Raw genomic sequence first — 27,147 nt, 5'->3', positions numbered from 1 at the left:
ATTATCCTATAACAGTGTTATAACTGTCTATGAAAAATATTATAAGAAATTTTGATTACTTAATAGTGCGTCTTATAATATACTATGAGAAACTTATAGCACTGCTTATAAGAACATTATAGAACTTACGAAAAAATTCGTAAAATTTTTAAAAAAGATTTTTAATTATTATTTTTTCCAATTTTCTATATTATTTTGATTTTTTTTTTGATATTTCATATTTATACATATATCATATTATTTTGTGATTATATTATATGATTAATTCATATGTATAATTGATGAACATATGTCTTGGATAACTTCCTCTGCATCCCGGGAACATATCTGAAAGAGTTGAGAATACACACATATCTTGCCAGGCAAATGTGTGAATTTCGTATTTAACAAAACTCCTCAGAATTTATTTCTACCGAAGTATACGGGATATTTGGTACACTTTTATACTCGTAGAACATTATGAGAGCTCTTAAGAACCTTCTGAGAATTGAATTCTTATAACGATCTAGTTAGCTCCTCAGAAATACTCTAACAAAATTTCGCATCTCCCTTCAGAAAGTATTGTACGTACGCGATAAATTTACTTTTTCATGTGAAAATTTGCCTTTCTCAGCTACCATACTTTTGCATGGTAGAGGCGATATGTCAAAGTTAATTAAATACAAGAAAAAATATTTTCTTTTTTTTTCTTTGAAAAATCAACTAGATGATGTATTGTTGCGCATATTAGATCGATTAGATCTCAATAAATTAACTTATATTTAGCAATAAAAATTAAACTTTAATAATAATTTTTCATTAAGGGAGAAAGAGGTCTCATAATAATCTTATAAGCAGTTCTATAAAATTCTTATTGAGTGCTATAAGCTTTCTTTTGAGTATTTTTAACTTATAATACCCCATTATGAAACATATTTTCTTGTAGATGAATGATCCTATATGGATGGGCTGTAGGCTTTTATAAGAAGAGACTATTGGAATTATTTTCTTGAGAACAAATGACTCATATCGAAGTCCTATAGAGAACTACAATCATGGCTTATAAGAGCAAAATTCTAGTAGAATATATAGCCTATTTAATCCCTTTATAAGACAAAAAGTTCTGTGTTACACCATTATAACACCTTTTTAGAACTTTTAGTCTTTTAAGCCAAATAAAATGTTTGTTGGGCTGTGCCAGCCAAGTGAGCAGAAGACCCCGCGTGTTTGGCTTCGAGGCGCCGATTTGTTACATTGCAAGATCGATAACGACTCTCCAAGACGATCGCGTACCGTGGAGGTGTTGATTGAATAGCGTGACAAAAGAGAAATTCTTCGTTTTTTTTTCCTTACTTGCACAGTGTTTGGCCTCTTGTGCGGGAAAGAAGAACATGAGATGGTTGCAAAGGAGTCAAGGACATCTTGAAGATTCTTCTTAAAGAAGGTAAACGTGGCATGATCTTCTACGTCTTTCCCAACAATTTATTAAAGGTTGGAATAAAAAAAGAAAAATCATTTTATTAGAAGAAACTTTGTGCCCCTTGTGCAATTCCTACGACCACCACTGTACTATTTAAGTGCTTGATAATATTACCCTAATTATCCTTAATAAATATGGTGCCATAATGCGGGAATGTATCAGGAATAATATTAATGTTATTATTTTGCCCATGGACACAGTTCAATTGAGTTATAATTAACACACAAAACTAATTCCCAAATTCTCTGTTTCCCCTCACCCCCATGATGGCCATTAGATGTCCTTGTAGGACACATCTTGAGCCTTAATTAACTTGCTGTTTGACACAATTAATCATCTCTCAATGGCGCATTACACCTCCCCCAGCCCCCTAATTGCATGTCTTCAATTACAAAGTCAAATAACCAAAACAATGAACTCTGTGCGTGATTTGCGGATGGTTTGAAGTGCATCGTTGGTTGTTGATGTGAAAATTGCTACTCTCGTGACCAAAGGTAAATTAATTTGGAAGTTTCGTGGACAAAAGGTACGACGCACCAGAGACAAAGGTAAATGTCTTTTAAGGCTGGACGGGATGGACAACATTCAATTTGAATTTTAAGGGGGCGAATAGATGATTTGAAATGAAATACAAAATTTCAGTTTATTCCGAATATTTGTAAAAGAAAATGTAGAATTTTTTAATCGTAGTGAATATTTTGAAAATAGATTTGTTGAGAATTATTAAATGAAAAAAAGTCAGGAAGAAATAACATTTTTATCGTAAGAAAATCACAAAAAAATGTTAAAATTTCGAAGATTATAGAATTGGAAGCAAGATTTTTAAAATCTAACTTTAAAATTAAAGAGAAACGTTAGAAAATAAGAAAGAAAACAAATTACAACATTTAAGAGAATAAAAAAAAATATTCAGGGGAACGTGGCCCAATTGCGACCTCCAATGGTCCACGCAGAATGGGTAAAAAGGTATCAAATTAAAAGCAATATTCTTAAATTTGGTACCATTTTAAAGCTCATTTAATTCTTTTTTAACTCCCAAAACTTTGTACATTTAAAGTTTTATCAGTTTTAAGTAATAGCGGATTGAAAAAGACCTTAAGAGGACCGAATTGGGCCACGTTCCCCTAAGGAAGATTGAAATTTCTTACGCTAAAAGGAACAGAAAGATTAGGATTTATTAACATTAGAAAATCTGGACATTTCAGGAAAGAGCTCAAATTGTAGGTTAATTAATTTTAACGTTGAAATTCGAAATGAAGATTGAGGAATAAATATTTTAACATTTAAAGGACTGATTTCTGTAAAAAAAATCAGCAGTTTCCAAATATTCCGAATAATTATAAAAAAAAAGAAGTATTCCATAGGTCTTTAAGAATTCTTTTATTAAATTACCCACCTCTTCTTTCAGTTTTAACTTAATTTCCGTGTTTCCTACGCGCTTTCCAAAGAGACGAAACAATGCGGACATTTGGTCCGAAATTCCGTGTGCTATGAAGCTGATGCGGAGTCCCTCCTTATATTCTTTCAATGTAATTGCAGGAGGGCCATTTGCTGGTGGAGAGACGCAGCTCATGGTAGTTCCCAACAATTTGTCACACAGACAATAAATGATGCTCCCTCACTGGGATGCTCTATGAGAGAGAATAAAGAAGATCTCCATTCCATACTACAGGAGAATTTAATTTTCATCATCATCGTCGTCGTCCACGTTGACTTCTTCACTTCCACCAGACCATGAATAGTTTTTCATGTGGCGCACATGCTTCTCTCTCGTTCTTTTTTGTGGCTTGGCCCTCTCACCTCCGGTGTTGGATATGTATTTTATATTTAATTTATGAGCTCGCAGAGAAGGAGGAAGTGTCTCATTAGTTGAAAATCATCCGAAGTCCATCAAGGATCGTTGGCTAAAAGGCACACAGACATTCCATCATTCTGTGACAATTCGTTGGAGAATTGAGTGCTCAAAAGGCGCTCATTTTCTTTTTTTTTCTTTCTTTTTCTTGTCCACATTGAGAAGATTGAGTTATTTTGTTGAGCCATCAAAGTGGAGAAAATTATATGAATTTCACGCGCGGACCGAAGTGAAGAATGAGCTCAAATGACATCCCATAAATTGCATTATCTATTTCTTTTATTTTCTCTTTTGATTTGTGGTGGGAAAAAGCCTCAGATTGGCCTTAGAATTGACCTGAGATTTCGTTCCAATTATTTCAAAATTAACACCAACTTTTGGTTCATCTGAACCACCTATTTTCGGCATCTGTTGCAAGCCTGAAAAGGATAATATTGATGAAAGGATATTGAGAAGTGGGAATTAAAGGATATTTAAGATTTCCAAGAGATTCAAGGAATTTCTGAAAAGAATTAATCGAAATTACTTCATTATTTAGAAGAATGCATTTTTTCAGATTTTTTAATTAGATTCTAGGACAATAAAACAGATAATTTTCTTAATCTCGAAAAATATTCCTAGAATTAATTCTAGGAATAACTTTGGAGGAAAAAGGAAGAACTTCAGCACTAAATTCCTGAGAAAATTCTTAAAAATTCAGCAAGTTGGAGATTCCTTTTCTTCTTGCTGAAAAAAGACTTTTCCAGCCACTCATTCTTTCACCTCTTACAACATACATACATATTTTTCTAGCCTCACACAGTGCACAAAAAAGGCAGGAGGATGTTCTATTTAGCATCCCCGGAAAGGTGGCATCTTTTGGATGCACAAAAAGAATGCCTGAAGAGAAAATACTTTTGATGGGATGTGGGTGGAAAATTGCAAAATTCCCATTGAAAATATTTTGTATATAGCATGGGGTTCTGTGTGAGAAACATTTTCCTCGTTCTCCTCTCACTATATACATAGTCATGGGAGTATACTGCCATGGGTAGATATGTATGCAGAAAATGTCGTTGAGAATTCAACGGGGGAATGTGCCTTTGTTGATATGGCGAGGAGACCCCCTTAAGACGCGTCGCATGGCAAATGGGTGCCCCGCAAAGGAGATAATTCCAGAGTATTTTCCCATTCAATTCACATCTATACACCTCCCCTTCGGTGCCTTGTCCCCTCCTCGCCTGAAGCGAATGCAATAAGATTTTGCTCCCCTTTTCTTGAGCTTTTTGCTCCTCCACCGTGAATGGAGCCTTGGGAGCGAGAGAGAGAAGCATTTAGTATGGAGAGAAAATTACATGCTTTGTGATAGTAAAAACGAATGCGCTTTTATTCTAAATCACAAACTGGACAGCCATGATGAAAGGTGGGATGCAATTTTGCATTCTTCACATCTTTTCTCCTCTTTTCTGTGTGTGCCTTCGTGAACCTTAAAACCCCTATCGTGTGCCACGCTTCCCGGGCTTTTCTTTTCTTCTATATCAATTTCATTCCTTCATTCTCACTCCGAAAGGTATTTCCATTGAATTTTTCAATAGCTAGAGCCTTCACGTAGAATTTGCAGAAGCAGCAGAAGAAATGCAAATTAAAGAAAAGAATTTACAAAGGAAAACTCGTGGGAAAAACGTTTGAGTTTTAATTTATAAAAATAGGTAATTTTAGCTGAGACTCAATCTTTGCAAATGGAGACATCTATTGGGAATTTTTTAGGAAGTCTTAATGGCAAAAAAAAATATATTGAATTAATTAACTCTACCCGAATATTTTCTTTTTTATTAAAAATTGTTTCTAAGTGAAGTAAAATAAGAAGAAAAACAATTAAACAATTTTTTCTCGCTTATTAAAGGCATAGACGGTTTAGTGGAGATTCCATTAATAGAGCCCTCTGGTGTGAGTTTTATTAATTCTTTGTTTTATTAAACTAAATGTTAGAAAAATCTTAAATTATTAGCAAAATCTTAGGAATTTTATCGGATAAATGCCCCTGAAGCGAAACACAATTCAAAAGCATAAAATTACTTTAAAAAATAACCGAAATAGCAGAGATACATTTTCATAGTGGAGACATCTAGTGTGAATTTCTTTATTCCTGAAAATGACATTAAATCCGTAGAACTTAACTCAATTTTCACTTTCAATTAATTAATCTGAATTTCAGGTAAATTTATTACCTGCTGCAAAGTAGTTCAGTATACTACAAGGAAACTTTTCTCCCAGGAACCTTCTTCTAAATTGAGTACGACGAAGCTCATTACCTCCACCGTAGTTCATTTATGTCTTAAGATTCGCCATGAAGCTTGTTCCTTGTAAGATGTTCATTTGCAAAATTAATAATTAACTTGTTTTCTCAGCGCTCTGCTTGCTTTTCTCAAAAGTAAAACCGGATGATGCACATTTTAGCCACTTCTTCTTTGCCAAAAACACTGAAGCTGAAGCTGGGTAATTCGGTCATGGATGGCGTGGGTTGTGTAGGCGCATACAAGAAGTTTGTTTGCAGAGTTTGTTAGTTAAAATGTTTTTGCTGAAGGGAAGAAAATATTTCTCGTGAATTTTCTCAGTGAGTTTTCCTGTGTTGATGTTTACCTCGTCGCTGATGTTGCTGATTTTCCCGAATTGGTAATCTCTGTGTTGATTTTTCCGTAAGCAAACTGTTGATCTCTCTCCCACAGAAGCTTCCTTCTTCCCTTTGAAAGTTCCTTCAAATACATAGAAAGTGTTATATAGGAATTTCTGATTTCCCACCCCCAAATCCAAAAACTCTGACAATAGAGGGAGAAGGACGATTCAGTTGCATCAATGCATTCATTTATGTTGCGCTTTCACTGCAATGTGCAAAAGCTCTAAAAGCATTTTCGCATTTTCTAATTTTCTGCATGCATTCATTTAAATTAATTGCTATCATTTTCAAACTCAATACTCGACTGAACGTTCACCCCCGTGCACACCACTACCCTCGGAAATTTGACAAAAGAGCGGCGCAAAGGGTGGTTTGGGGGCGTCCATTTGCGTCGGGAAAGTGAAACAATATAATTTTGTGCAGCAACAGCACCCACTGTCAGGGACCATATGAGAAATTAATGGCGGGAAAATTTTCTGCAAAAAGCCTGGGCGTTAAATTAATTTTTCCACCCACACATCGACTCTCGCTCTAATTTACTGCGCCACCCCTCCCGTTTATTTGTAGCGGTGCACGAGAAAAAATTTTCCTCAGAAAGTGCCCAATTTTGATAGAAATGATATTTGATTGAAAAGAAAATCATTTGATTTTCTTAATTGAATTTCAAAATAGTTTTAGAAGAAAATTCAAAATAAATATTCAACAAAAAATTATTTGCCCTTTAAGGGTTTTAAGTCGTCATCGCAATTGAAGATGAATTGTTGTGTACCGCTTGGGCGATTAATGTGGATGACTTGGCAGAAATTAGCAACTTTAATTTACTTCGCCGCCCCCTTATTGCAAGCAATCCTTTCTCGATGGCAGCGAAAAGTTTTTAATTTACTGTGACACAACTCATAAATCTCTAAGCAACCCCCTCTATGGCCAATCCATTGGCATGGATAAAGGGGTGAAAAAGCTAAAGTTTCTCCCCTGTTTTTTTGGCTTCTTTTTGTGTTGCGTCATTGCCTCCCAAGCAGGCAGCAGGAAGACAAAGAATTTTAACGTATGGAACGTTGGATTTGATTTTTAGTTAATCAATGGGTGTGGAAAAGTTTTTTAATTAAAAAAAAAATCATTTGTAAAGGAACCTCTCAAAAATTTTCTTGAAAAAGTTCTTGTATGTTACTACCTGTGTTAGTATCAATAAATTTTATTTACAGCCTGTAGGTATAATAAAAGTGAAGCAAGTCCTTATACTAGGATGGGACGAATAAGAAAAATCCTTTCATATGGGAAAAGAGGATTTTCTTCTCACAAAATTCCACAATTTTATTCAAAACCAAATTCAAACGATTTGCTCGCTTTGGTCATAAATTCTTCCTTCTTCTTCCTCATCGTGGAAATCATCCCTCTTTTCCTTTTCTTTTAAATTGCCCCGCCGTGGCTTGTACCATCTTATGATGTTTCAAGCGACAAAGGGAATGAAACCATCAACACGTCACCCATTTCGTTAGCCTCCTCCCCCCAATTGTCTCATCCATCGTTGATCCTCTGTGCCATATATAACTTCTTGTCTCTCCATGAATTTTTTTTTGCCTCTTCTCAACCCCAAAAATCAGACTTTGTGATGCTTGATAATCACCTCACGTACATTTTTGGGGTTTTATTTTCGCCTTTATAATTCGTCGCGTAAAATTTCTCCCTGAGATACGATAGGATCGAAATCACGAGCGATTATTGGTGTGGCGTGGAAAATTACGATGGTGCGTGTTGCGTTGACTTTCTCCCGCCATTTCATCGTCCGTGGTTTGGGAATATCACGATGGGAACGACAAGAGCAGGGAGTCTTCCTCCTCCTCCTCCACTTTAGGTGGTTTCTTGTCAATATAATTAGGCCAATTCCGTTGTGAAACATTTCTTCAAGCATTTCTTTTTCTATCTTACCTGAAATAAGAGCCCCAAATTTATGTTCTCTGTAGTTGATTAAAGATTTTCAGGCAATTTTTCATCAACAATTAGGCAAACTTCCTTTATTGAAATCCATTGTTTACAACACAAATAAAAAATTCGTTAAATTTTTAATTTTTTTCCCCTTTTTTGCTGCGATGATTTTTCCCATGTTGTAGCATTGTTCTATGTGCAATGGTACAGCATAGAAGAAGAGCGAGTGCGAGAGAGCAAGGAGGCAAAATGTTAAGAGAGTCCCAAATGATTGAGCACACCCAAGAATAAATCGCTGCGGGGTCGCCGTGGTACAAATTTTCTAGAATGACATACAATGTGGAATTGTTTCAGCGCGCGGCAACCACCAGAGTTATTAATTGTAGCCCATTATGGCTGCTCTGGCTGTGAATTAATTGCGCCGAACCGTGAGCTGAATATCAAATTGCCATCGTACCCTCCTCCTCTCTCTCGGCCACAATCTTCCCGGCCATACAATGCCCAACTTCTTTTTTTTTCCTCTCAATTCTATACATATACTTCCACTTGTATATGACTCCCCTTCAGCCCTTCACGAGCTGCACGCGTCGTGAAGAGCATCACACAGGCCTCCCATCAAAATCATTGCACGAAGAGTTGGAGGGAGAAAAAAATTCCATCTCAGAGAAGGAATTTTTCGCGGGACAATTCGCAAAAACGGAAGGCTCGGTGAGACGCGAAGGACGCGCGTGTACGTTTCATCTCGCCGACGACGTTTTTCCTTAAACAGTGAGATAAAAGATCATTGTAAATTGCTAAAACATGAACTTTCAGAGGAGTTTTATATTGAATCTCGAGTGTGTGTGTGAGTAATTTATGCTATCTATGTGCGCCACCTCATGTTCTTCCAACATAACAATAGAATGGACTGATATAGAGGACTGAAAAAAATCTCAATGGGTTTGGAAATTAATTGAAACGATAAAAACTAATCAATTAAATTACTAAAGAAAAAAATTCTTTATATGATGGATTCTAGAGTGTCTTAAACGTTAGAAGTATAAAAAGATGAACGTTAGATGTTACAATTTTTTTTATATGTAAGTGTTATACGTTAGAAGAATTGATGCTGAATGGCAAATAAACAAATAAAAATAAATAAAAATCAAACGTTAATTTAGTATTACTTATTGGGTGAAATTAACACTCTTAAGATTCCTTAAGTTTTCTTTAACAACATTTAAGATTTTAAAAATTTTCCTTAGATTTTTTAAAAGTAATAAATCTTAAGAAAATTAAAAAAAAGAACTAAAGAAAACTTGTCTAACTAGTGAAGTTCACCCATTGATGAACATTAGAAAAATGTTAGGTACATAAAAAGAAAATTAAAAAAAATATCTTACAAAAAATTTTTAATTACAAAAAAAATGTTCTTAAAAAATGTTTAACAAAAAAAGAAAAACAATCATTAAGTTTTCTAACGTTAAAATCACTGAGAGAAATTTCTAAGCTTTTATCAAACTATATCTAGCGTTTGTTATTTGGCTCTGACTTTTATTGAGTATTTGTGAATTTCAACGATTTTTTTTAAATTTCAATATGTAAAAAATAATTTTCTAAAAACTATTGCGGAATTTCTAACGTTAGAATATAAAGAAATTAACACTAAACTGTCAAATTTTTGACGTTTTGTGTTGAATATTTCTTCAGAATCAACATTTTTGTGAATTTCTAACGTTAAAAGCTTCGTGCAGCTTTTTTAAATTCCTGGAAATCTAACGTCAATCATTTGACATTCAACTATGAAATTTGGAATTTCGAAGTTTTAAATAAACTTTCAGAATTTTCTGAAAGTTAATATAATTTCTGATTTCTGAATTTCTCCGTTTAAAAAGGGAAAGAACATAAAATTCTAGAATCCTAGATCTTCTTTAAATGAAGGAATAGTCTTTAAAAAAAAACCTCTTTATTGATTTATTTATCACATTCACGAGAATCGAAAGAATAGCAAAGGATATACATACATACAATACACATAACATCTAAGAGCATTTGCAGAGTTCTATGAATCCGCATTCGTGGGGTTCTCGCGCGTTGTCTAACGCTTCAACAAAAGCAGCGTGAACGTGTCTATTTATCAAAGAGAACTGCAAGCGGGGGGAAAACAATTAATTTTGGCTGTAATTAATTTTTTAACATTACCAAATGGAGCATTGAATGATGTTCTCGTGACATAAGATCGTGTTTTGTTAGAATGTTAAACAACGCGCGCGCAGCATTGTTGTTGCTTGTGGCGGCCAAAATGCATCTCCCCGCTGCAAATGCGAAAAACATTTCTTCGCCATGCAGAACCCAGCTGGAGATCAATTTAATACCAAAGAGTGGTCATTGATATTTGTCACGTTTGGTAATTTCAATCGTGAGGGTTCTTCTGTTGGTGATCCCCTTCTTGGTGCGCTCGACTGCGCGCAGAACAAGCAAATTTAGGTTAAATTGCATTATTTTCTCTTTATTTTTTTTTTACTTTTCAGTAGTCAGTAATACTTGTAATTGAATATATATGTATATTTTTTTAATTTTATTGTAATTGATTTAGTAATTTTGAATGTTTTTGTGCCTTTTTTTCATTTTTTTATGAAACGAATGATTTGTCATTCAAATTCAAACTACTGTCAAAAAATTGTGAAAAATTCCTGTCAGTCGGTAATGTCAATCAGCTGTCAAAAAATATTATTATTTAATTTAAACATAGTTATCGCAATTTGGACTCAAAAATTCTTTATAGATTTTTTAAAAAGTTTTCACGAAAATAGAACAAATTTAAAGCGTTCTAATGTCAAAACCTCAATAGATGTCACTGAAATGTCAAATTGAGGTAATTTTTTTTATTAATCAATGAAATTCTTCAACCCAAAATATTATTATTATCTTATAAAAATTTAAATATTTGTTCTTGAAGTTTATAAAATTCCAAAGAATTTATGCTTGAAGGACATCAATTGAAGGACATTAAACCTTCGCGATGAGTATCCCTTTTGGCCTAAAATTAATCGTTCAGTGACTTCCTGGCGGGGAAATAGAGAGATGGTTCATTGACAGTTTCATAAATATTCTTTGGCTCATAAATCACAATGAAATTTATGAGTTTGATGAACTCTTCCAGCATCACCACCACCACCAAAAAATGTCCCATCGTTCGATTTGTGATGAATTTTGATGCGAATATTAACGAAAAATTCTTCCCAAAAGAAATTTCTCAAAAGGGAAGGGCCTTCTGGTTGGATGTTGACCACAATGATGATGATGATTGAGCATATAAAATAGGAAAAGAAGGGAGAGTAAGAAGACAAAAAAAAAAGAGTAAAGACAGAAATGACGAAGAAGTAATCTCGCGAGTCCCCAGTGACTAATAAATAATCCCAACGATGACAGATGATGGTTGAAAGAAATTTATTAAGGTGAATATATTTTGTTTTATTAAGAGTTTATATCTGATCTCTTTGGCTTTAATTGATTGTGTGCTTGGCAGTCTCACCCGGAGGCTCCTCTTCAATCGATCGAAAGGATCGTTTGCGCGGTTTTTAATTCACGGTCACACACAGCCGCGTGACAATTCTGGCGTCAAACCAACGGGCAGTGAAAGAGAGATTCTTTTATGAGGTCGGGGGCATTTTACGCGGAAAACCACGCTGACGGGCGAGGTAGAAGAGAGCTAAAAAAAAGTAGCAGACAAATGATGAATAATTCGATGATTGTGCGTGATAAGAGCTGCACCACAGATGCTCACCATTGTGGATTGACATGCCTCTGGCCGCAACAGATTATATTCTCGCGCTAGCTTCTTGCGTTCCACAAGCATTGGCATTCAATCTTGGCGGCTTCTGGAATTTTTTTATACAATTTGTTAACCCTTCATTGGCCACTCTATGGTCATTTTGGATCTTTTATTCGTCTGATTTATCTTTAAGTTGAATTTTGATGGCATTCCTTTCATTGGGTGAAAGAAAACTCTGGAAAACATTTCTTTTACAGCATATTTTTAAGATTAAAGTTGAAATTTTACGTCGAGGACTAATTTGGCCATTGTGACCAATTTAAGTATTTAGTACGTTCTTGTATGAAATTTATCTAAAACTTGATAGAAAAAGAAAATTCTGCATTTTAGAAGAAATAAAAGCCAGAAGAATGCTTTTTTAATAATAAGTAAATTGAAGTCAAAGATGAAATTATGCGTAAGAGACTGATTTTGGCCACTATGGCCAAGTAAAAAAAATAATGCCGAATAAATAATCTTATTTAAAAACAAGAGTTCTATTCAGAAATAATTTTTAAAAAAAATTAATTAATTTATTTGATGGCCACAGTAACCAAATTAGTTTTCCGCACCAATTTGAAATAATTTGTCTTTCAAGTGTTAACGAAAACGGCGAATCTCAGCTTTGCAATTCTTCTTTCCAACACTTTTTTTTCCTTCCGATTCTTTCCTCTGAGAAGGCTATTCTGGCGTCCTAAAGCACAAACCAAAACTTCACAAGAAAGGATCTCAATCCAGCCTTTCATTCAAGCAATAACTTCCACATTGTAGTATAGCCCAGCCTCTGAATGCCAGAAAAGAATCAAATTTCAGAGGAAATATCATTTTCAATCATTCCCCGACTGCTCGACGAGGACAGCAACAACACAAAATGTTGTTCCCATAGCAAAGAGGGTGAAGATTATTATTATTATTATTATTATTTATTAAATCGGCTTACGCCATATTTCAGGTACAGTGGTGTGACTAAAAAAAATAAAGAAAAAAAAACTACACGCACATACTGAATAAAAAGTTAACTACATCTATCTAAAACTAAGATTAATACTGTTAATTTTACAATAAATTAAGAAGAAAAAAAAAGATACATGGAAAAACGATTTAAATTTTGATGTTATTTTCTTTAATAAATAAAATGACTTTTTTAAGGTTAACGAAATTATTACCAAGAAGATCTTTTAATGAAAAATTATCAATGCCTAAATTACTTCTGGATATAGAAAATGATGGACATACTACTAGGAAATGTTCTACTGTAAGTGGGACGTTACAAATTGTGCAATTAGGTGGATTTTCTTTACTCATAAGAAAGGAATGAGTCACCAAGGTGTGACCTGTACGGAGTCTAGTAACTACGATGCTATTGTACCTATTTGTTTTCGGTATAGAAATATTATTCAAATCATCAAAAATCGACCTCAACTTATTTTCATTACTACCTAAATTTTTCCAATCTCTTTGCCTATTTTTCCTCATTATACCTTTAATCGCAACTTTCATATCAGGGTAATCTACGCTAAAATCGGACTCAATTTGATCGTTTATCTCTTCCCTTGCTAAGAACAACGCCCTCTTAATCCCTGGAATCTCCTCTGGCACCCATATAACTTTTATTTGACCTTTAGATACTGCTATACTATCGTGAATTCTTAAAGCAAAATAATTTGTGATTTTAGTATTAGACAAAAATTCTACAGCTGAAATGGAACTAGTCGCTATCAAAATTGGACTTTGACCTGGATTATAGCAATCACAGGCATCTAGTATTGATTTAAGATCCGCGGTTACTTTATGTGTAAATTTAGAGAAATTTTTTCTTTTGCTAATACCTAAACTTTCAGACCAAATTGAAAAACGATTTAAATTCTTATTTTTGCAAGATCCTGTATAAACTACATTCCAATTAACATGACTTTTAATAGTTTCTTCAAATTTTTCTTTAACGACTCTAGTTCCTGCGCCATTTTCCCAAATTAATTTAATGTTTTGATTAATATTATTGAAATTGAAAACCCATGGTGGTGTAACTAGTGGAAACTTTTTAACAATTTTATTTTTTGGAATCTTGTTTTCTTGCAAAGCTGTATTTGTTATTTCGACCCAAGATTTTAAACGTTTATTACTTCTAAAGTTAAAATTAATTACTTTACTGTGCAACATATGATTTGGCATCGACTTAATTTTTGATAGATAAGAAATACTCAAAAATTTTCTCCTATTTTCTAGATTGGGAAATCCGGCTTCGGCCAAAACGCTAATAATAGGTGTTGATTTAAATGCCCCTGTTGATAGCCTAATTCCTGTGTTATAAACCCCATTTAGTCTCTTTAGTGTTTGATTAGCGGCCGTACCGTACACCTGAGCTGCGTAATCAAGCTTCCCACCTATAAGGGCTCTATGTACCTTCAAAAGTTGTGACCTATTAGCACCCCACTTGATGGAAGAAAGGGCTTTTATGATTCTTAAACGTTTTTGGCAATTGATTCTCAATTCTTCTACTTGCTTTCTAAAATTAATTTTTCGATCAAAAGTAATACCTAGGATTTTTATAAACTGAGCTTCTTCTATTGTTCTATTATTAAGGAAAAAAGTTGGTGTCTCGCAAATTCTTTTTCTACAAAAATGAATCCATTTAGTTTTGGATGCTGAAAAGGACAAACCGTTATTAAAAGCCCATTCTTCAAGAATTGAGATACCTTTCTGAATATGATCTTTAAGAGCTGACGAGGTTTTAGATGCACCATAAATTACTAGGTCATCTGCATACAAAAAATGACTTATATTGTTTTCTGTAAGTATTTTAGAAATACCGTTAATTGCTACTAGAAATAGTGAAACTGACAAAACGCTACCTGTGGGTGTCCCATTTATTTGTTCTTTCCATGACGATTGAGAATTACCAACCAAAACTGAAAATTGACGGTTTTCTAAGAAATTATTAATGTAAGACAAAATGTTTCCTTCAAAGCCCCATTCCTTCAATTGTTTAATAATAACTACTTTCCAAAGTCTTTCATAAGCTTTTTCTAGGTCAAAACTTACTGCAAAAACGTGTTCGCGACTATTTATTTTTTCTGCTATAAAATCTTGAAGACAAGCTAGATTATCAATAGTGGACCTAGACCGTCGAAAGCCTGACTGATACGGAGAAATTAGATTTTCTTTTTCTAGCCACCACATTACTCGATTTGCTATCATTTTTTCCATAACTTTCCCTAGACAACTTAGAAGTGAAATCGGTCTATAATTTACAGGGTCGGATAAATCTTTATTTGGTTTGGGTATTGGAATAATAAGGGCTTTCTTCCAATCGTCAGGAAATTTTCTTTCAAAAAATATCTTATTATACATTTCAAGAATAAAATCTAAAACTTTATCGGGACACTTTTTAATCATATTGTAAGAAATATTATCTAGTCCTGTAGATTTTCCTTTTGTAGTGGCTAGAGCTCTATCCAGTTCTGCACGATTAAACCTATTATTAATTTCTACAGGTGGGATGCTAATAGGCACTGTCTGATAGTTTTCTAGAGATTTTTGATTATTCAGCTCAGGTTCACTTAAATGGGAATTATCCGAATTTTTGAAAAATCTATTTGCCAAAGTTTCTGCAATTTCTTTTGGGTCTTCTATGTTGCGATTATCTACGTTAAGTTCGTTAATTCTACTACCTTTAAAGGATCCGGAAATTTTTCTAATTTTATCCCAAACTATTTTAGGCGTCGTGTCTACTTTAATATTTTCTACAAATTTTTCCCAACTAGACTTGCGCGCTTCATCCATCAATATCCTAACTTCTTTTTGTTTTTTACGATAGTTTTCTAGATTTTCCATAGTCGGATGCCAGTAAAACTTCTTGAATAATTTATTTCTATTTTTAACTTCATTGGCTATATTAGAATTCCACCACGGGACATATTTATCTCTAATAAATCCTTTAGATTTGGGGATTGATTTTTCTGCTGCTTTGACTAAATTATCCGTAATATACCTCACAAGATCTTCTATCGGTAGATCGCTACTAGTATCAATGGTTTCTTCTACTATTTTCTCATACAGGTCCCACCTTGCCAAGTCTTCCTTCCACCGTACACGAGACGCGTGTGTTTGCACAGCATTAGGGGTGTTAATTGTTATAGGAAAATGATCGCTAGATGTTGACTTATCTGTGACTTTCCAATCAAGTGTAGTTGACAAAGACGGGGAGCAAAGAGTTAGATCTATTGCGGTGAGTGCACCATATCCCGGATGGAGATATGTTGCCCTGCCGTCATTCAAACAAGTTACATTATTATTTTGGATAAATTCTTCAATAACGCGACCCCTTTTGTTAAAATATGTGCTGCCCCACAAAGGATTATGAGAGTTAAAATCCCCACAAATAATGAATGGATTATTAAATTGACTTAAAAGATTTTCAAGTTGTGAAATTGTGAGCTGATCTTTTGGATTAATATATACTGAACAAAAAGAAATTGTTTTTCCATGTATCTTTACATTGACAGCTAATGCATCAAGATTTGTGTTAAGATTAATTAAAGAATGTGTTAATTCAGATTTAATGAGGATTGCGACTCCTCCTTTAGCAGAATCAAATAAAAGATTGTTAGAAATTACATTATAATTAGTTAGTGACGGGTTAGATCTAGAAGTAAGATGAGTTTCCTGAAGCAAAATTATGTCTGGTTTAATCTGATTAGTTATTAATTTCAATTCACTAAAATTATTCCAATATCCATTTATATTCCATTGCAAAATAATCATTAAAAAGGAAAGAAAAATTAAGGCGGTCAAGAAACTCTTTACTTTAGAATATGAAAAAAAAGCAAAAAAAAATCGCTTTGCAATTGGAGGCGACTCAGTTGCAGAACAATTTACGCAAACACGTATGCCTGCACAGCTGAGTCGTCTCCAGCCGCTAAAACGATACCTATTCTAAAGCCTAATCTATACCTATTTCCCTATTAATAGAAGATTTGTTGCTGGTGGCCGCCTGGGTGGTTGAGACATCCTTTCCAGTAGTCTGTTGTGATGCTGCAAGCTTCTTCTTCTTGTTCTTTGACACCTTGCTGCTGTAGGCTTTCCCGGATGAAGATGATTTCGGTTGCTTATTCTTCGGCGTACTTGAAGCTTTCTTTGCATTGTTGGTGTTGGTACGGGCTGCAGCTTGGGCCCGTGTGGTTACAGATGTGCGGGATGAAATCTCCTTTTCAGCATAATTCTTCTCAGGCACAGAATGTTGATTCTCCTGAGTATCTTCCTCTTCACTGGCGGAAACTTCCCCCTCTTCCTCGTGATTTGTCTTCGAATCCATACTCTCAGATGTTGAGTCGTATACTGAAGATCCGGTGGTGAGATTCACAAGAGTATCATCCTCCATCGCTTCGCCAGCTGATTCTGGAGCTATTTGGGCTTGGGACGTCTCATTGGGGTTCGTCATGGGATTCGTCGTGGGATTTTCTGCAGGTCGTCCTCTTGGTACATTCATCTTCCCCCCACATTGACATTTGCAGTGTTCACAATTGACTCCAAACGATGTTTGTCTCTTCGTGACATTTGAGAATGTCTCACCTTCCCTGCCCATCCTCTCAATAAACCTCCTCTTTGCTTCAGCAAATGAGATTTTGTTGTACACTCGTATCTTCTGTATCTCAAACTCAGCCTGAAACACTGGGCACTTCCTGGACCAACTTACATGATTCTGCCCGCAGTTGATGCACTTTGCCTCTCCTGTACATGCTTCTGGGTAGTGCTCCTTCTCCGCGCAAATACCACACATATCCATCCCACGGCAGGATGTCTTCATGTGCCCGAATTTCTGACACTTGAAGCAGCGTAGCGGGTTTGGAACGAAGGGGGCTACATTCACTTTGAGATAGCCAGCCTTGATGTACGCTGGGATTTCCGGTAGCGCGAAAGTCACGATGAATGTTCCTGTATTCATCCACGCCGAAGCACCCTCTCTGGCGTTTTGATTGGTTCGTCTCTCCACCTGCGACGGTTTCCTCTTGATTTGCCTGATCTCTGTCACCATTTGAGATGACAATTCCGACAGCAGTTCATTCTCATCCATATAGGCCAAATCCCAGCTGCGAATGACCCCTTTGGAGGTATTGAAGCGTGGGTGTTCCTCTACCTTCACCTCATGACTTCCGATTTTGTTTACTCTCATCATTCGGAGTGCCTGTTCCCTTGATCTCGTCTCAATTACAATCGTCCCGTCCCTGAGACGCGTAATATCCTTCACCTCTCCCAAAGGATGCAGTTCTCTTGCGATAAGAAATGGTGATACACGCAGCATACTCTCATTTTCTCCTGCTTTCTTGACCGTTAGAAAACGTCCTCCCTTCGCGATTCTCTCCACTTCCGGGTTTCTGGGATCCAGAAGACCCTTCCTGTAACCAGCATCCAAGGGCGGGAATTCTCTGGGGGCTAGAGAAAGTTCGCGCCCCCATTCCCCGTTTGCAAATTCGGGCATAGCCCCACTACCCGCCACGGAACCTAACCTCAAACCTTCCTTTTTGTTCACTTGGGGGTGTTTTTATCAGTTTTTCAACGTACCCACTAGATAATACGAGGGAAAACCCTTCCCTTTTCCACTTCAGCACTACTAAACCTTATTAAAACGAGTTTTCTCTTGGTATTTTATCAAAATTTTCAGATCGAAAAGCTTTTGATGCTTCAATGTTTTGCGCGCGCGATTTTTGAAGAGGGTGAAGAAAAAAAACGAATAAATGATGGAATGGTAGTCATTTGTCGACCATTCTCACCTCCCGCAATTGGACATTGAATATTTCTAACAGCAAGAAGAATATTCTGTGTGCTCTCTTGTCCCCCACATGGAATATGCTAGCACAAGCATATCAAATTTCACTTCAATCAGTTTCACAGCATCAAAGAAATTTCACAACCATCTCACGCCACAAAGAAAAAATCCCATTTCAACTGGAATAAAATTTATGGCACAGACTCTTTTTATTTTTATTTTTTTCCTTCACGAAAGGTGTGGGGAAAATTGATCGACTTGACATCGAGATTCTTCAGCTTAGAAAACAAATAGCTTTGTTTGTGTTCTCAGAGATGACAAAAAATAGAGAGGGAGAGAAAATGTAAAGAAGTTTACGAATATCTTTGAATTTTATTCTCTTGCTACATATAAAAAAATTCTTCTTTAAAAAATCAGGAGTTTATTCTTTTTTTTCGAGGTTTCAGGATAATTTTGAAAAGTATTCAACAGTTGAATAAAATTGTTAAACATTCAAGAACGTATAAAAACCACGCCCTAAATGTATCTCAATTTGTTTTTTTGGAGGCATGAAGCATATGCATTATAATTAATTTGAGTGTAAACTGCTATGTTCTTCTAAAAGCCTCCGTTGAACTTTGAAGACGTGAAGCATATGCATCATGATTCATGTGCATAGAACGTTGTAATCTTCTGAGAGCTTCAATCAAGGACCAATGGATCTTTGAAGACATGATGAAGCATATTCATCATAATTGATGTAAACCATCGCTATGTCTTTTCGGGAGCATCTTTAATTTTTATTACAAATTCTTTTGAAAATTAATAAAAGAGAATTTATAGAGAAAATTAAAAAAAAACAACAACAACCCAATAAAAATTAATTTTGGAGGCAGAATATAAATGAAGAAAAATGTAGGAGTGAGAATAATATTTGGGACTTGAAAGAAAAAAATGTTTTGCTTTTCTTGACTGTTTGAAATTTTAACAAGATTTTCTTTAGTTTCAATATAAATAACCTCAAAATGCATAAACTCCTTCAAATATAATTAAAACAAATTTAAATCTTCTCTGATTGCTCAAACGATTAACCTGGACTTTTGCTGGATTTTGTTTGCAAATTACAAAGATCAAACACTTGACCTTATAATGAGGCAAGTTTTTAAGAATGAAAAGGCGCAATCAAATGGAAAATTTAGTGGTGTGAAAAATTGGCGCGAATTTCAAAATTTCTACCCTAATTGCTATAACGTTCGCATTGTAAAATGGATTAAATCAAATGCAAATTGTCATGCAGAAAATCAACAAAATTGCCCATATAAAGCATCTCACAGATGGAATTGCAGCTACACAACACAATATGACCAAGAGGCTGAGTTAATTGAACTAATAAATCACCAAAGGAGATACAATTAGATGGAGATTGAGAAGGAATGAAAAAAAATGGAGGAATTTGATGTGAATTCTTTGGTGCAATAAAAGACCTCCAAGACGGCTTACAATTGAAATTCTTTCCTTTTTTGCATTGCAGCCAGACAATATTGAATGGAAGTATTTGCATTTTAGATCTATCCAGAGGGTGGCGTCTCACCTATAAAAGAATTTTTCGTTTTTTTGGTTTGTAGAGTTCTGTTTTAAGGTAGATACTTCTCCGTGTGCAAGCCAACCATTTGCTCTGTACGCAAAAAGGTGAAAAAGATAAGGGAATGGGTAGTTAAAGTCGAAGTAAATTTAATTTACGATCAACATTTATGGGCGCCGGTGCAATAAAGTCAAACACTTAATTGATTTGATAAACAAATTGCGCATTTATCTCCTCTCTCTCTCCTTCAATTGACGCGGGTTTGCTTCTCTTTTTCCACCAATTTTCCCGCTTCTCTTCCTCACTTTTCTTGCCACCTTCTTATTTCTCAACATGATGGACTTTCCCTCCCCTCCTCACCCGCAAACTATGAGCAGTATAAGCATATAGGTGATACATAAAAGCTCTCTCACGCCAGTGGCTCCACATAAGGCCAATTTTCTCTTAAATACGCGCCGCAACCATCAAATGGGTTTTAAGATGGCAATTTTGTGTGGTGAGGAGGCCATAATACTATGATTAATTGTACGATTGGATTCCACATGGGAGGCTGAAGGCAATCTTCACCGGTGTGCGGGCAATAATTAAGATGTCACACTGACTAAGGTGCGATTGGATGTAATGAAAATTGCACCCAATTAATTACTTCATTACATGGTGAATTTTTTTCTCCATCTTCCCTCTCTCTATTGAGAGCTCTGTGCAAAAATTCATCGCAATTTTTCACGGAATTATACGGAATTTTGTGCTCAATGCAATTTTTCACGTTGATCCGCAACATTGCGGCTCAGTGAGCACCTCCCACCCCGCCAATTCGCGTCAATATTAATCAATATCTCGGTGTTTTAGGAGGAATTTTGTGTTGTGTGGTGTTTGTTAATATTCTGTGGTTTTTCGTTATTATTAGTTAATTTTTGATGTTAAAATTAATTTCCCAGTATTTCCGGAGTGACAAATAGTCATTGAGATTAGTCAGATACATGATGAGCTGTTTGGAAAAGAAGTCTATTCATTTCGGAGGTATAAAACTACAGTAGGAGAAAATCTTACAGAGAAAACACGAAGGAAAGAGGGAAAAAAATTCATGAAAATCTAGAGAAACTTTAGAAAGATTCAACAGAGATATTTTCCTTAAAGAATATGTCAAAAAGATATTGAATAACTCTCTTTTTGTAACTAAATTTTAAAGTTTTAAATATTTTTTAACGTTTGACATTTTTTTGGAATATTTGTCGTATATTCTAACGTTTGGCATTTAAAAATGTTCTTTTAATTTTTTTTTACTTTGAATATTTTTCCCCTGAAAATAATATTTCTTCAGCTCTCTTACAGAGCTTTTGCAAGTGTATGACATAATAAGCCGCAAAGACAACCAATAAAGTCTTCATTAGTGCACCACATGCGCTGTGTCGAAGGCGAATTAAAGACACACCATTAATTAAAATATCTTTTCAGCTCCACAAAGGTGTTGAGAGTCTGTCAAAGGTCCTGTATGCCCATCCATTTACCTTTTATTTTGTATTCACAACAATAAATTGCCAATTATGCGGTTATTTGGGGTTCATTGACAACAAAATCAGCGCTCTTGCAAAATCAGCACACAAAGGCAAAAAAAATTATTTAAGAAAATGACGAGATAATAGAGATGTTAATTAATCACTTATAGGTTGCAATTGACTGCACAAATGGTTGGTAAATGTTAGAGCTGCTGGATTAATACAAAGGAATGTCCTCGGTATGAAAAAATGGAATTTTGCTAGATTTTATGGAGGCCTTGTACCCCATTTGAAGTTTAAATCTCTTTTTCTTGGCTCTAGCTGAATCAGAGGTGTAGCCAGAAGTCTATTTGAATTATTTTTTAAATTTTGAAAGCATTGAAAATTGATTAAAACAGCTCTTGACATTGTTTTACGAATGTTTTACATTTCTCTTCTATCGATTGACATTTCTTGTTTAACTTTGATGCTTTTATCTAACATTTAAAATATTTATTTAAAGTTTTACGTTTATTTTTTAACGATTGACATTTCATATCTAACTTTGACGCTTTTTTCTAACATTAAAATTTTTTTCAAAGTTTGACGTTTATTTTTTAATGATTGACATTTCTTGTCTAACTTTGACGTTTTTTTGCTATTTTGTAACATTTAAAGTAGTTTTTTAAAGTTTGACGTTTATTTTCTAATGATTGACTTTTCGTGTCTAGCTTTGATGCTTTTTTCTAACATTTAAAGTATTTTTTAAAGTTTGTCTTTTATTTTCTAACGATTAACATTTCTTGTCTAACTTTTACGCTTTTTTGCTTTTTTCTTACATATATCGTATTTTTTAAAGTTTAACGTTTATTTTCTAACGATTAATATTTTATGTCTAACTTTGACGTCTTTTTCGGTTTTTTTTCTAACATTTAACATATTTCTTGATGTTTGACGTTTATTTTCTAACATTTGACACGTCTCTTCCAATGATAAATATGATTTTTTAACGATTAATGATTACATTCTAACATCTAAGATTATGTCCAAAGACAGTTCTTTAACAACATTTGATCTTAGTCATACCATCTATTAATCTGACGTTTCATTTCTAACATTTCGACGCTCCCGAAGATTATGAACCATACTCCTGTGTTAAAAGATAGGAATATGGTTCATAATCTTCGGGCACGTCGATTTGATGTTTAATTTTCTTACGTTTGACAATTCTTTTATATTTCTTAACGAGTCTCTTTTAATCATTGAGGTATTTTTAAAATTCTTTTTTTAATTTTCTTAACGTAATTTTTAACTTAAAAATAATTTAATTTAACTTCTAAAAATTCGTCTAAACTTCCTGATTTTTCAGGGGTTGTTTAGACACCCAAAAATCCTCCCTAGGTACGTCTCTGGCGCATAGCGAGAGTTCTATTTTGCTGTATGGCTAAGGCTCACACGACCTGAGAATCACGATCCGCGGGGCCTTTTGGCGGGAACTTTCACCTCCTTTGCCCCTCCGCTATTACGGGCGGGGGGCCCTGTGGCTAATTATTGATTTTGTGTGGCCACAAGTTGATATTTTGTTCACTATAAAGCTTGAAAAAGAAAGAAATGATCAGCATTTTGTGGGAGAGGACAATGCGGGCCATTCGCGATGTGATTTGAAAATTGAGAAATCACCTGGGTGGAATGATGGCAAAAGACACAAGCTGCGGTTGGAGGAGGAAGGGCAGCAAACATATAGCAACATTCCTGTGTGGAATGTTGTGTGGTGCGGTGCCCCCGTGTGCCCTCTGTAAGAGAGTCTTTTTCCTGAAATCACAGCGCGTTGACAGCTAAATAAAATAAATTGATAACATTTTGCCAGTTCAATCTTCAACATTTTATACAAGAGGTGTGGGGTTCGCGAATTTACGATGGAATTGCATCAAAGAGTCACACACAGAAAAGGTGGAAATGTGCTAAAATGCAGAGAGAGAGAGAGTGGGCTCGCCATGGCTTGATGAATTGTATTATTATTAGATATTGAGACATCATATGGTAATGGTGCAATACTTGTCAGTCACACCATCGTCACCTTTTCGGCCTCAAGCTGAACTTCACAACCAATCCCACAAGTTTCAATTTATTAATCGTCTCAAAATCGTATTTTAAACGAGATATTTTGTATTTTATTCAATTCAATCGAATCGCGAATTATACTACAATTTCCCAAATGCAAGAAAGAGCTAGAGCAGTGCGTTAAAACACTGATTTTGCAAGGAGAATGTAAAGGGTTCAAATCTCAGTTGATGCGGAAATTTTTTCTTCATGAATTTCACTATGATTAGGCATTTTAGAGAATGAGAGATTTTTTTCTCATATAGAATCGAATAAATACCTTCAGAATTTTCCAAGTAATTTTATAAATTTTCCTTTTAAAAAAAATCTCTTGATTTTTGACTTGACTTGAGACAGAGAGAAAGAAAAAACTATTCCAATGGAATTTTCTTAAATATCGCAATCTCCACCTACGCATGGAACAAAGCCAAAAAGACAGCTCACATGTCGATTCTTTTTGCCTCTAAACATGAAGGTAGGCACGCGAGGGAGAGTCCCGCGCGAAGGTTCGTCATAGTTTTTGGCACAACACCACACAATGCTCGCTAATTAAGACATAAGAAATGACAAAGAGCACGCTATTTGGGCTCTCCGATGCAATGTGCGCTGAGTGGTAAATGCCGGCAAAATGTTGGCAAAGATCTCTTGCGCAAGAAATGCCAAAGAAGAAGAAGAAATACTTTTTGGGAACTTTTTGTGAAAACTTTGGCGGAGCTTTTAAAAATTTCTTTGAGGAGTAGCGAAGAAGTAGCAAAAGAATCCACTCCCTGGTGGCTGGAGCTCTGGGTATCTCTGGCAGAGTGTTGTCAGCATCTTGTCTTATATATCTCCATATTTGTCATTTAATGTGTCACAAAGGGGACATCGCGGTGCAGCCCGCGAGGAGAGGAAGAAATAGATAAAAAGACTTGTGTGGATGATGACAAAACAGTCTTGTTTTATGAAGTCTGGAATGTCAACTTTATTATTTAATGAGTCTTGCTTTCCTTCTTTGCTCTCTACCTTCTCATATCAAATTTATACCATCTCCTTCGCGTCTTCTTAATCCTCATCAGTCAGTCAGTCAGTTGGAGAACAACTGCACCAACTGCATCAACTTCATGCAATTGCCAGACATTTAATTGTGAATTATTGATGGAGTTTGCTGGTACAAACTTTTGCACAAGCTGGCAGAGATTCCTTAGCGCGTAATCTGTTGCACATTTTCATGTGGTACGATGTGCTAAAGTTAGCCCTTATTTCGTGGGGTGGGGGGACATGTTAAAGTTAATGGGCTTGGAAATTAATTTTGCAGCATTATTAAAAGCTTCTCATGTTGTGCAGAATGCTGCTGCTGCGGCTGTAACATCAAAGAAAAGCTTTTAATACTCTAATGAGGAAGGATATTGGATATTCAACAACTTTTAAAATTTTTCCAGCGACGTTTTGATTTTTTTTAAATAAATAAAATCGTTATTTTTGTCTTTGCTAATGACGTAAAAAAATGATGTAAAGTAAAATATTAAAGAGTGAAGTCAGAGAGTTGAGAAAGCACACCTTAAAAAAAAAGAAAAGAGAAGAAAAAAGAACTCCTCGGCGCGGCAAAAGTTGACTGACATTGCTGCCTTGATTGAGCCACCTCACGATTTTCACGTTATTTCCCAATTATGAAGTTCAAATCATTTAATTAGAACCGCCCGATACTTCGCCACCTCTCCGGCCGCTCTCTGTGGACGCCGGAGAGTGCGGAGTAATTATTCAATTTGCAGCAATTAGATCCTTTGAACCGAAAGAGATCCTGCGTGTGGTGTGTGTGCGTCAGAAAAGACCGCCATCACTGAGTCAATTAAAAGTTCCGCGTGAGATGCTAATTGTTGAATGAGAGAGAAAAAAATTCTTCGACGGCCAAATGAATTCTCCGGGACGCTATTCATCCTTTGCGCGGGTTTTTTGGGGCCAATTAAAATGCCCTAACTTGATGATTTTTCATTAGAGAGACACTGTGGTGCCATTGACCAGAGCAGCTGCTCTGAAGGAGCCTTCTTCAAGGAATAAGAACTTCTTGAGCACACCCACATTACGCATCCCAATCACACATCATGCAAATTGGCGTGAGCTCCTCAAAGTCCAACGCCAGAATGCGAAAAATGTTATACAAAGTCCATACAGCGGATTCTGCATGGGTAATGAAGCTTTGCGCATAAGATGCAGCCCCAAGATCATTGCACCGACGACGTCTTGGAATAAATTTTCGTCAAAAGTACACAATGCAGGCGGGAAAATTTATGACCGCACCAAGGTACGCGGGGGGGCTTGAAGGGCCTCCCCTCTTGGAAATGCCATATAGTGGAAATTAGCAATTCCAAGTGTGCAGGAATTTTGAATTCTTCCGCATTTCGCGCGCAAAATCTCCTCGAAAATTGCGTCAATTCATCCGCATAAATACCACGAAGAGAGGCATCTTCACTTTGCAATTAACAAAACCTCATCTCTCCGGTAGACTATGTACCTTATTCTGCTGTATTAATCTCCCCACACACACATACCTCACCCACAACACCGCAATGCTGGTTGAGCAAATGCGAAGGGAATTTATTTACCGCATTGTCGTACCAAATGGTTGGTACACATAGAATTCCTTCCATTCTATAGCTTTCCCATCCTGAAACCTCCAGTATTATCCTTCTGCATAAAGAGTAAGAGAACGATAAGGAATTAATTCATTTAAAGGACGCTTAAAAGTCATGCTAAACGTTTATAAAGTTTGCAATAAAATATGCTGCGAAGATGTTTGAAAATAAATTAATATTTATTCTTAAAAATACATAAACTCCTTTTGAAAGGCAAATTAAAAGTTTTTTACTTTTTTTTTATTAAAAATAATTTTTTTATGAGAATGTAGCAAATGTAATACTCTAAAGAAAAGCTCAAGAGCTTTTAGGAAAAATCAACAAATTTTGAGGAATTTTCAAGAGGGCCCATAAAGCTTTTCTTAAGCAACTATTTTTTTTATTTCTAATACTCTGCCCTAATTAACATTTAAGCAACAACAGAAAAAAAATCCTCCATCTGTTTCTTTCAATTTGGGAATTTAGGGTCAGTGTCGGACTCTTTGGATTAGATGCTGTGAGGAGGAGATTAATGATTTTTGCGTGCACTGCAAATATTTGACCGATATATCAAAAAACTAAAAAGGCCTCAAGTCCAAATCGGTCTTAGGAGCAGCTCCCCTTCCGCATATCTTGCAGAGAGAGACCTCGCTGTGTTGTTGGTTGTTGTACACGGTGAAGGAGGTTATTGATGCGTATGCCAGAGTTGGTTTTGGATGCTGGTGCGCAATCTGATCGCACACACACGCGGTGCACAGGTGAGAGGTGAGGATAGTGAAAGATGAAAGGAGAGAAAAATGATGAATTCATCCAATAAATCATTACTCAATTAACACAAGTCGATCGTGGCCGTTTGCCTTAGTTAAAGGCTTTTCGACTTGCCTTGTCTTCTTTTTTTTCCTTCTTCATCTTCTGTGTGAGCTTCTCTTCTTTTCTGCGTGCTTTTCCTCAAACCGCGTGTGCTCCAGCAAGTTCTT

At 35.5% G+C, this 27,147-nt stretch overlaps 2 protein-coding genes across 2 annotated transcripts in view; both read right to left on the bottom strand.

Moving 5' to 3' along the window:
• LOC129795284 (toll-like receptor Tollo) overlaps positions 1-27,147 on the bottom strand; it is a 650,843-nt gene that overhangs the window by 520,901 nt on the left and 102,795 nt on the right. The gene's annotated exons all lie outside the window — the stretch shown is intronic.
• On the bottom strand, positions 16,623-18,158 carry LOC129794571 (uncharacterized). Its single transcript, XM_055835326.1, has one exon. The coding sequence runs from the start codon at positions 18,156-18,158 to the stop codon at positions 16,623-16,625; it is 1,536 nt and encodes a 511-aa protein (XP_055691301.1).

This window comes from Lutzomyia longipalpis, chromosome 4 (genome assembly GCF_024334085.1).
Source record: "Lutzomyia longipalpis isolate SR_M1_2022 chromosome 4, ASM2433408v1".
NCBI classification, from domain to species: domain Eukaryota; kingdom Metazoa; phylum Arthropoda; class Insecta; order Diptera; family Psychodidae; genus Lutzomyia; species Lutzomyia longipalpis.
The sequence above is the reverse complement of the archived record's forward strand: the minus strand, read 5'-3'. Positions and strand labels throughout refer to the sequence as shown.

What these genes read in the sequence shown, in the direction of transcription:
- LOC129794571 (XM_055835326.1), bottom strand. Translation starts at nt 18,158, where the DNA reads ATGCCCGAATTTGCAAACGGGGAATGGGGGCGCGAACTTTCTCTAGCC.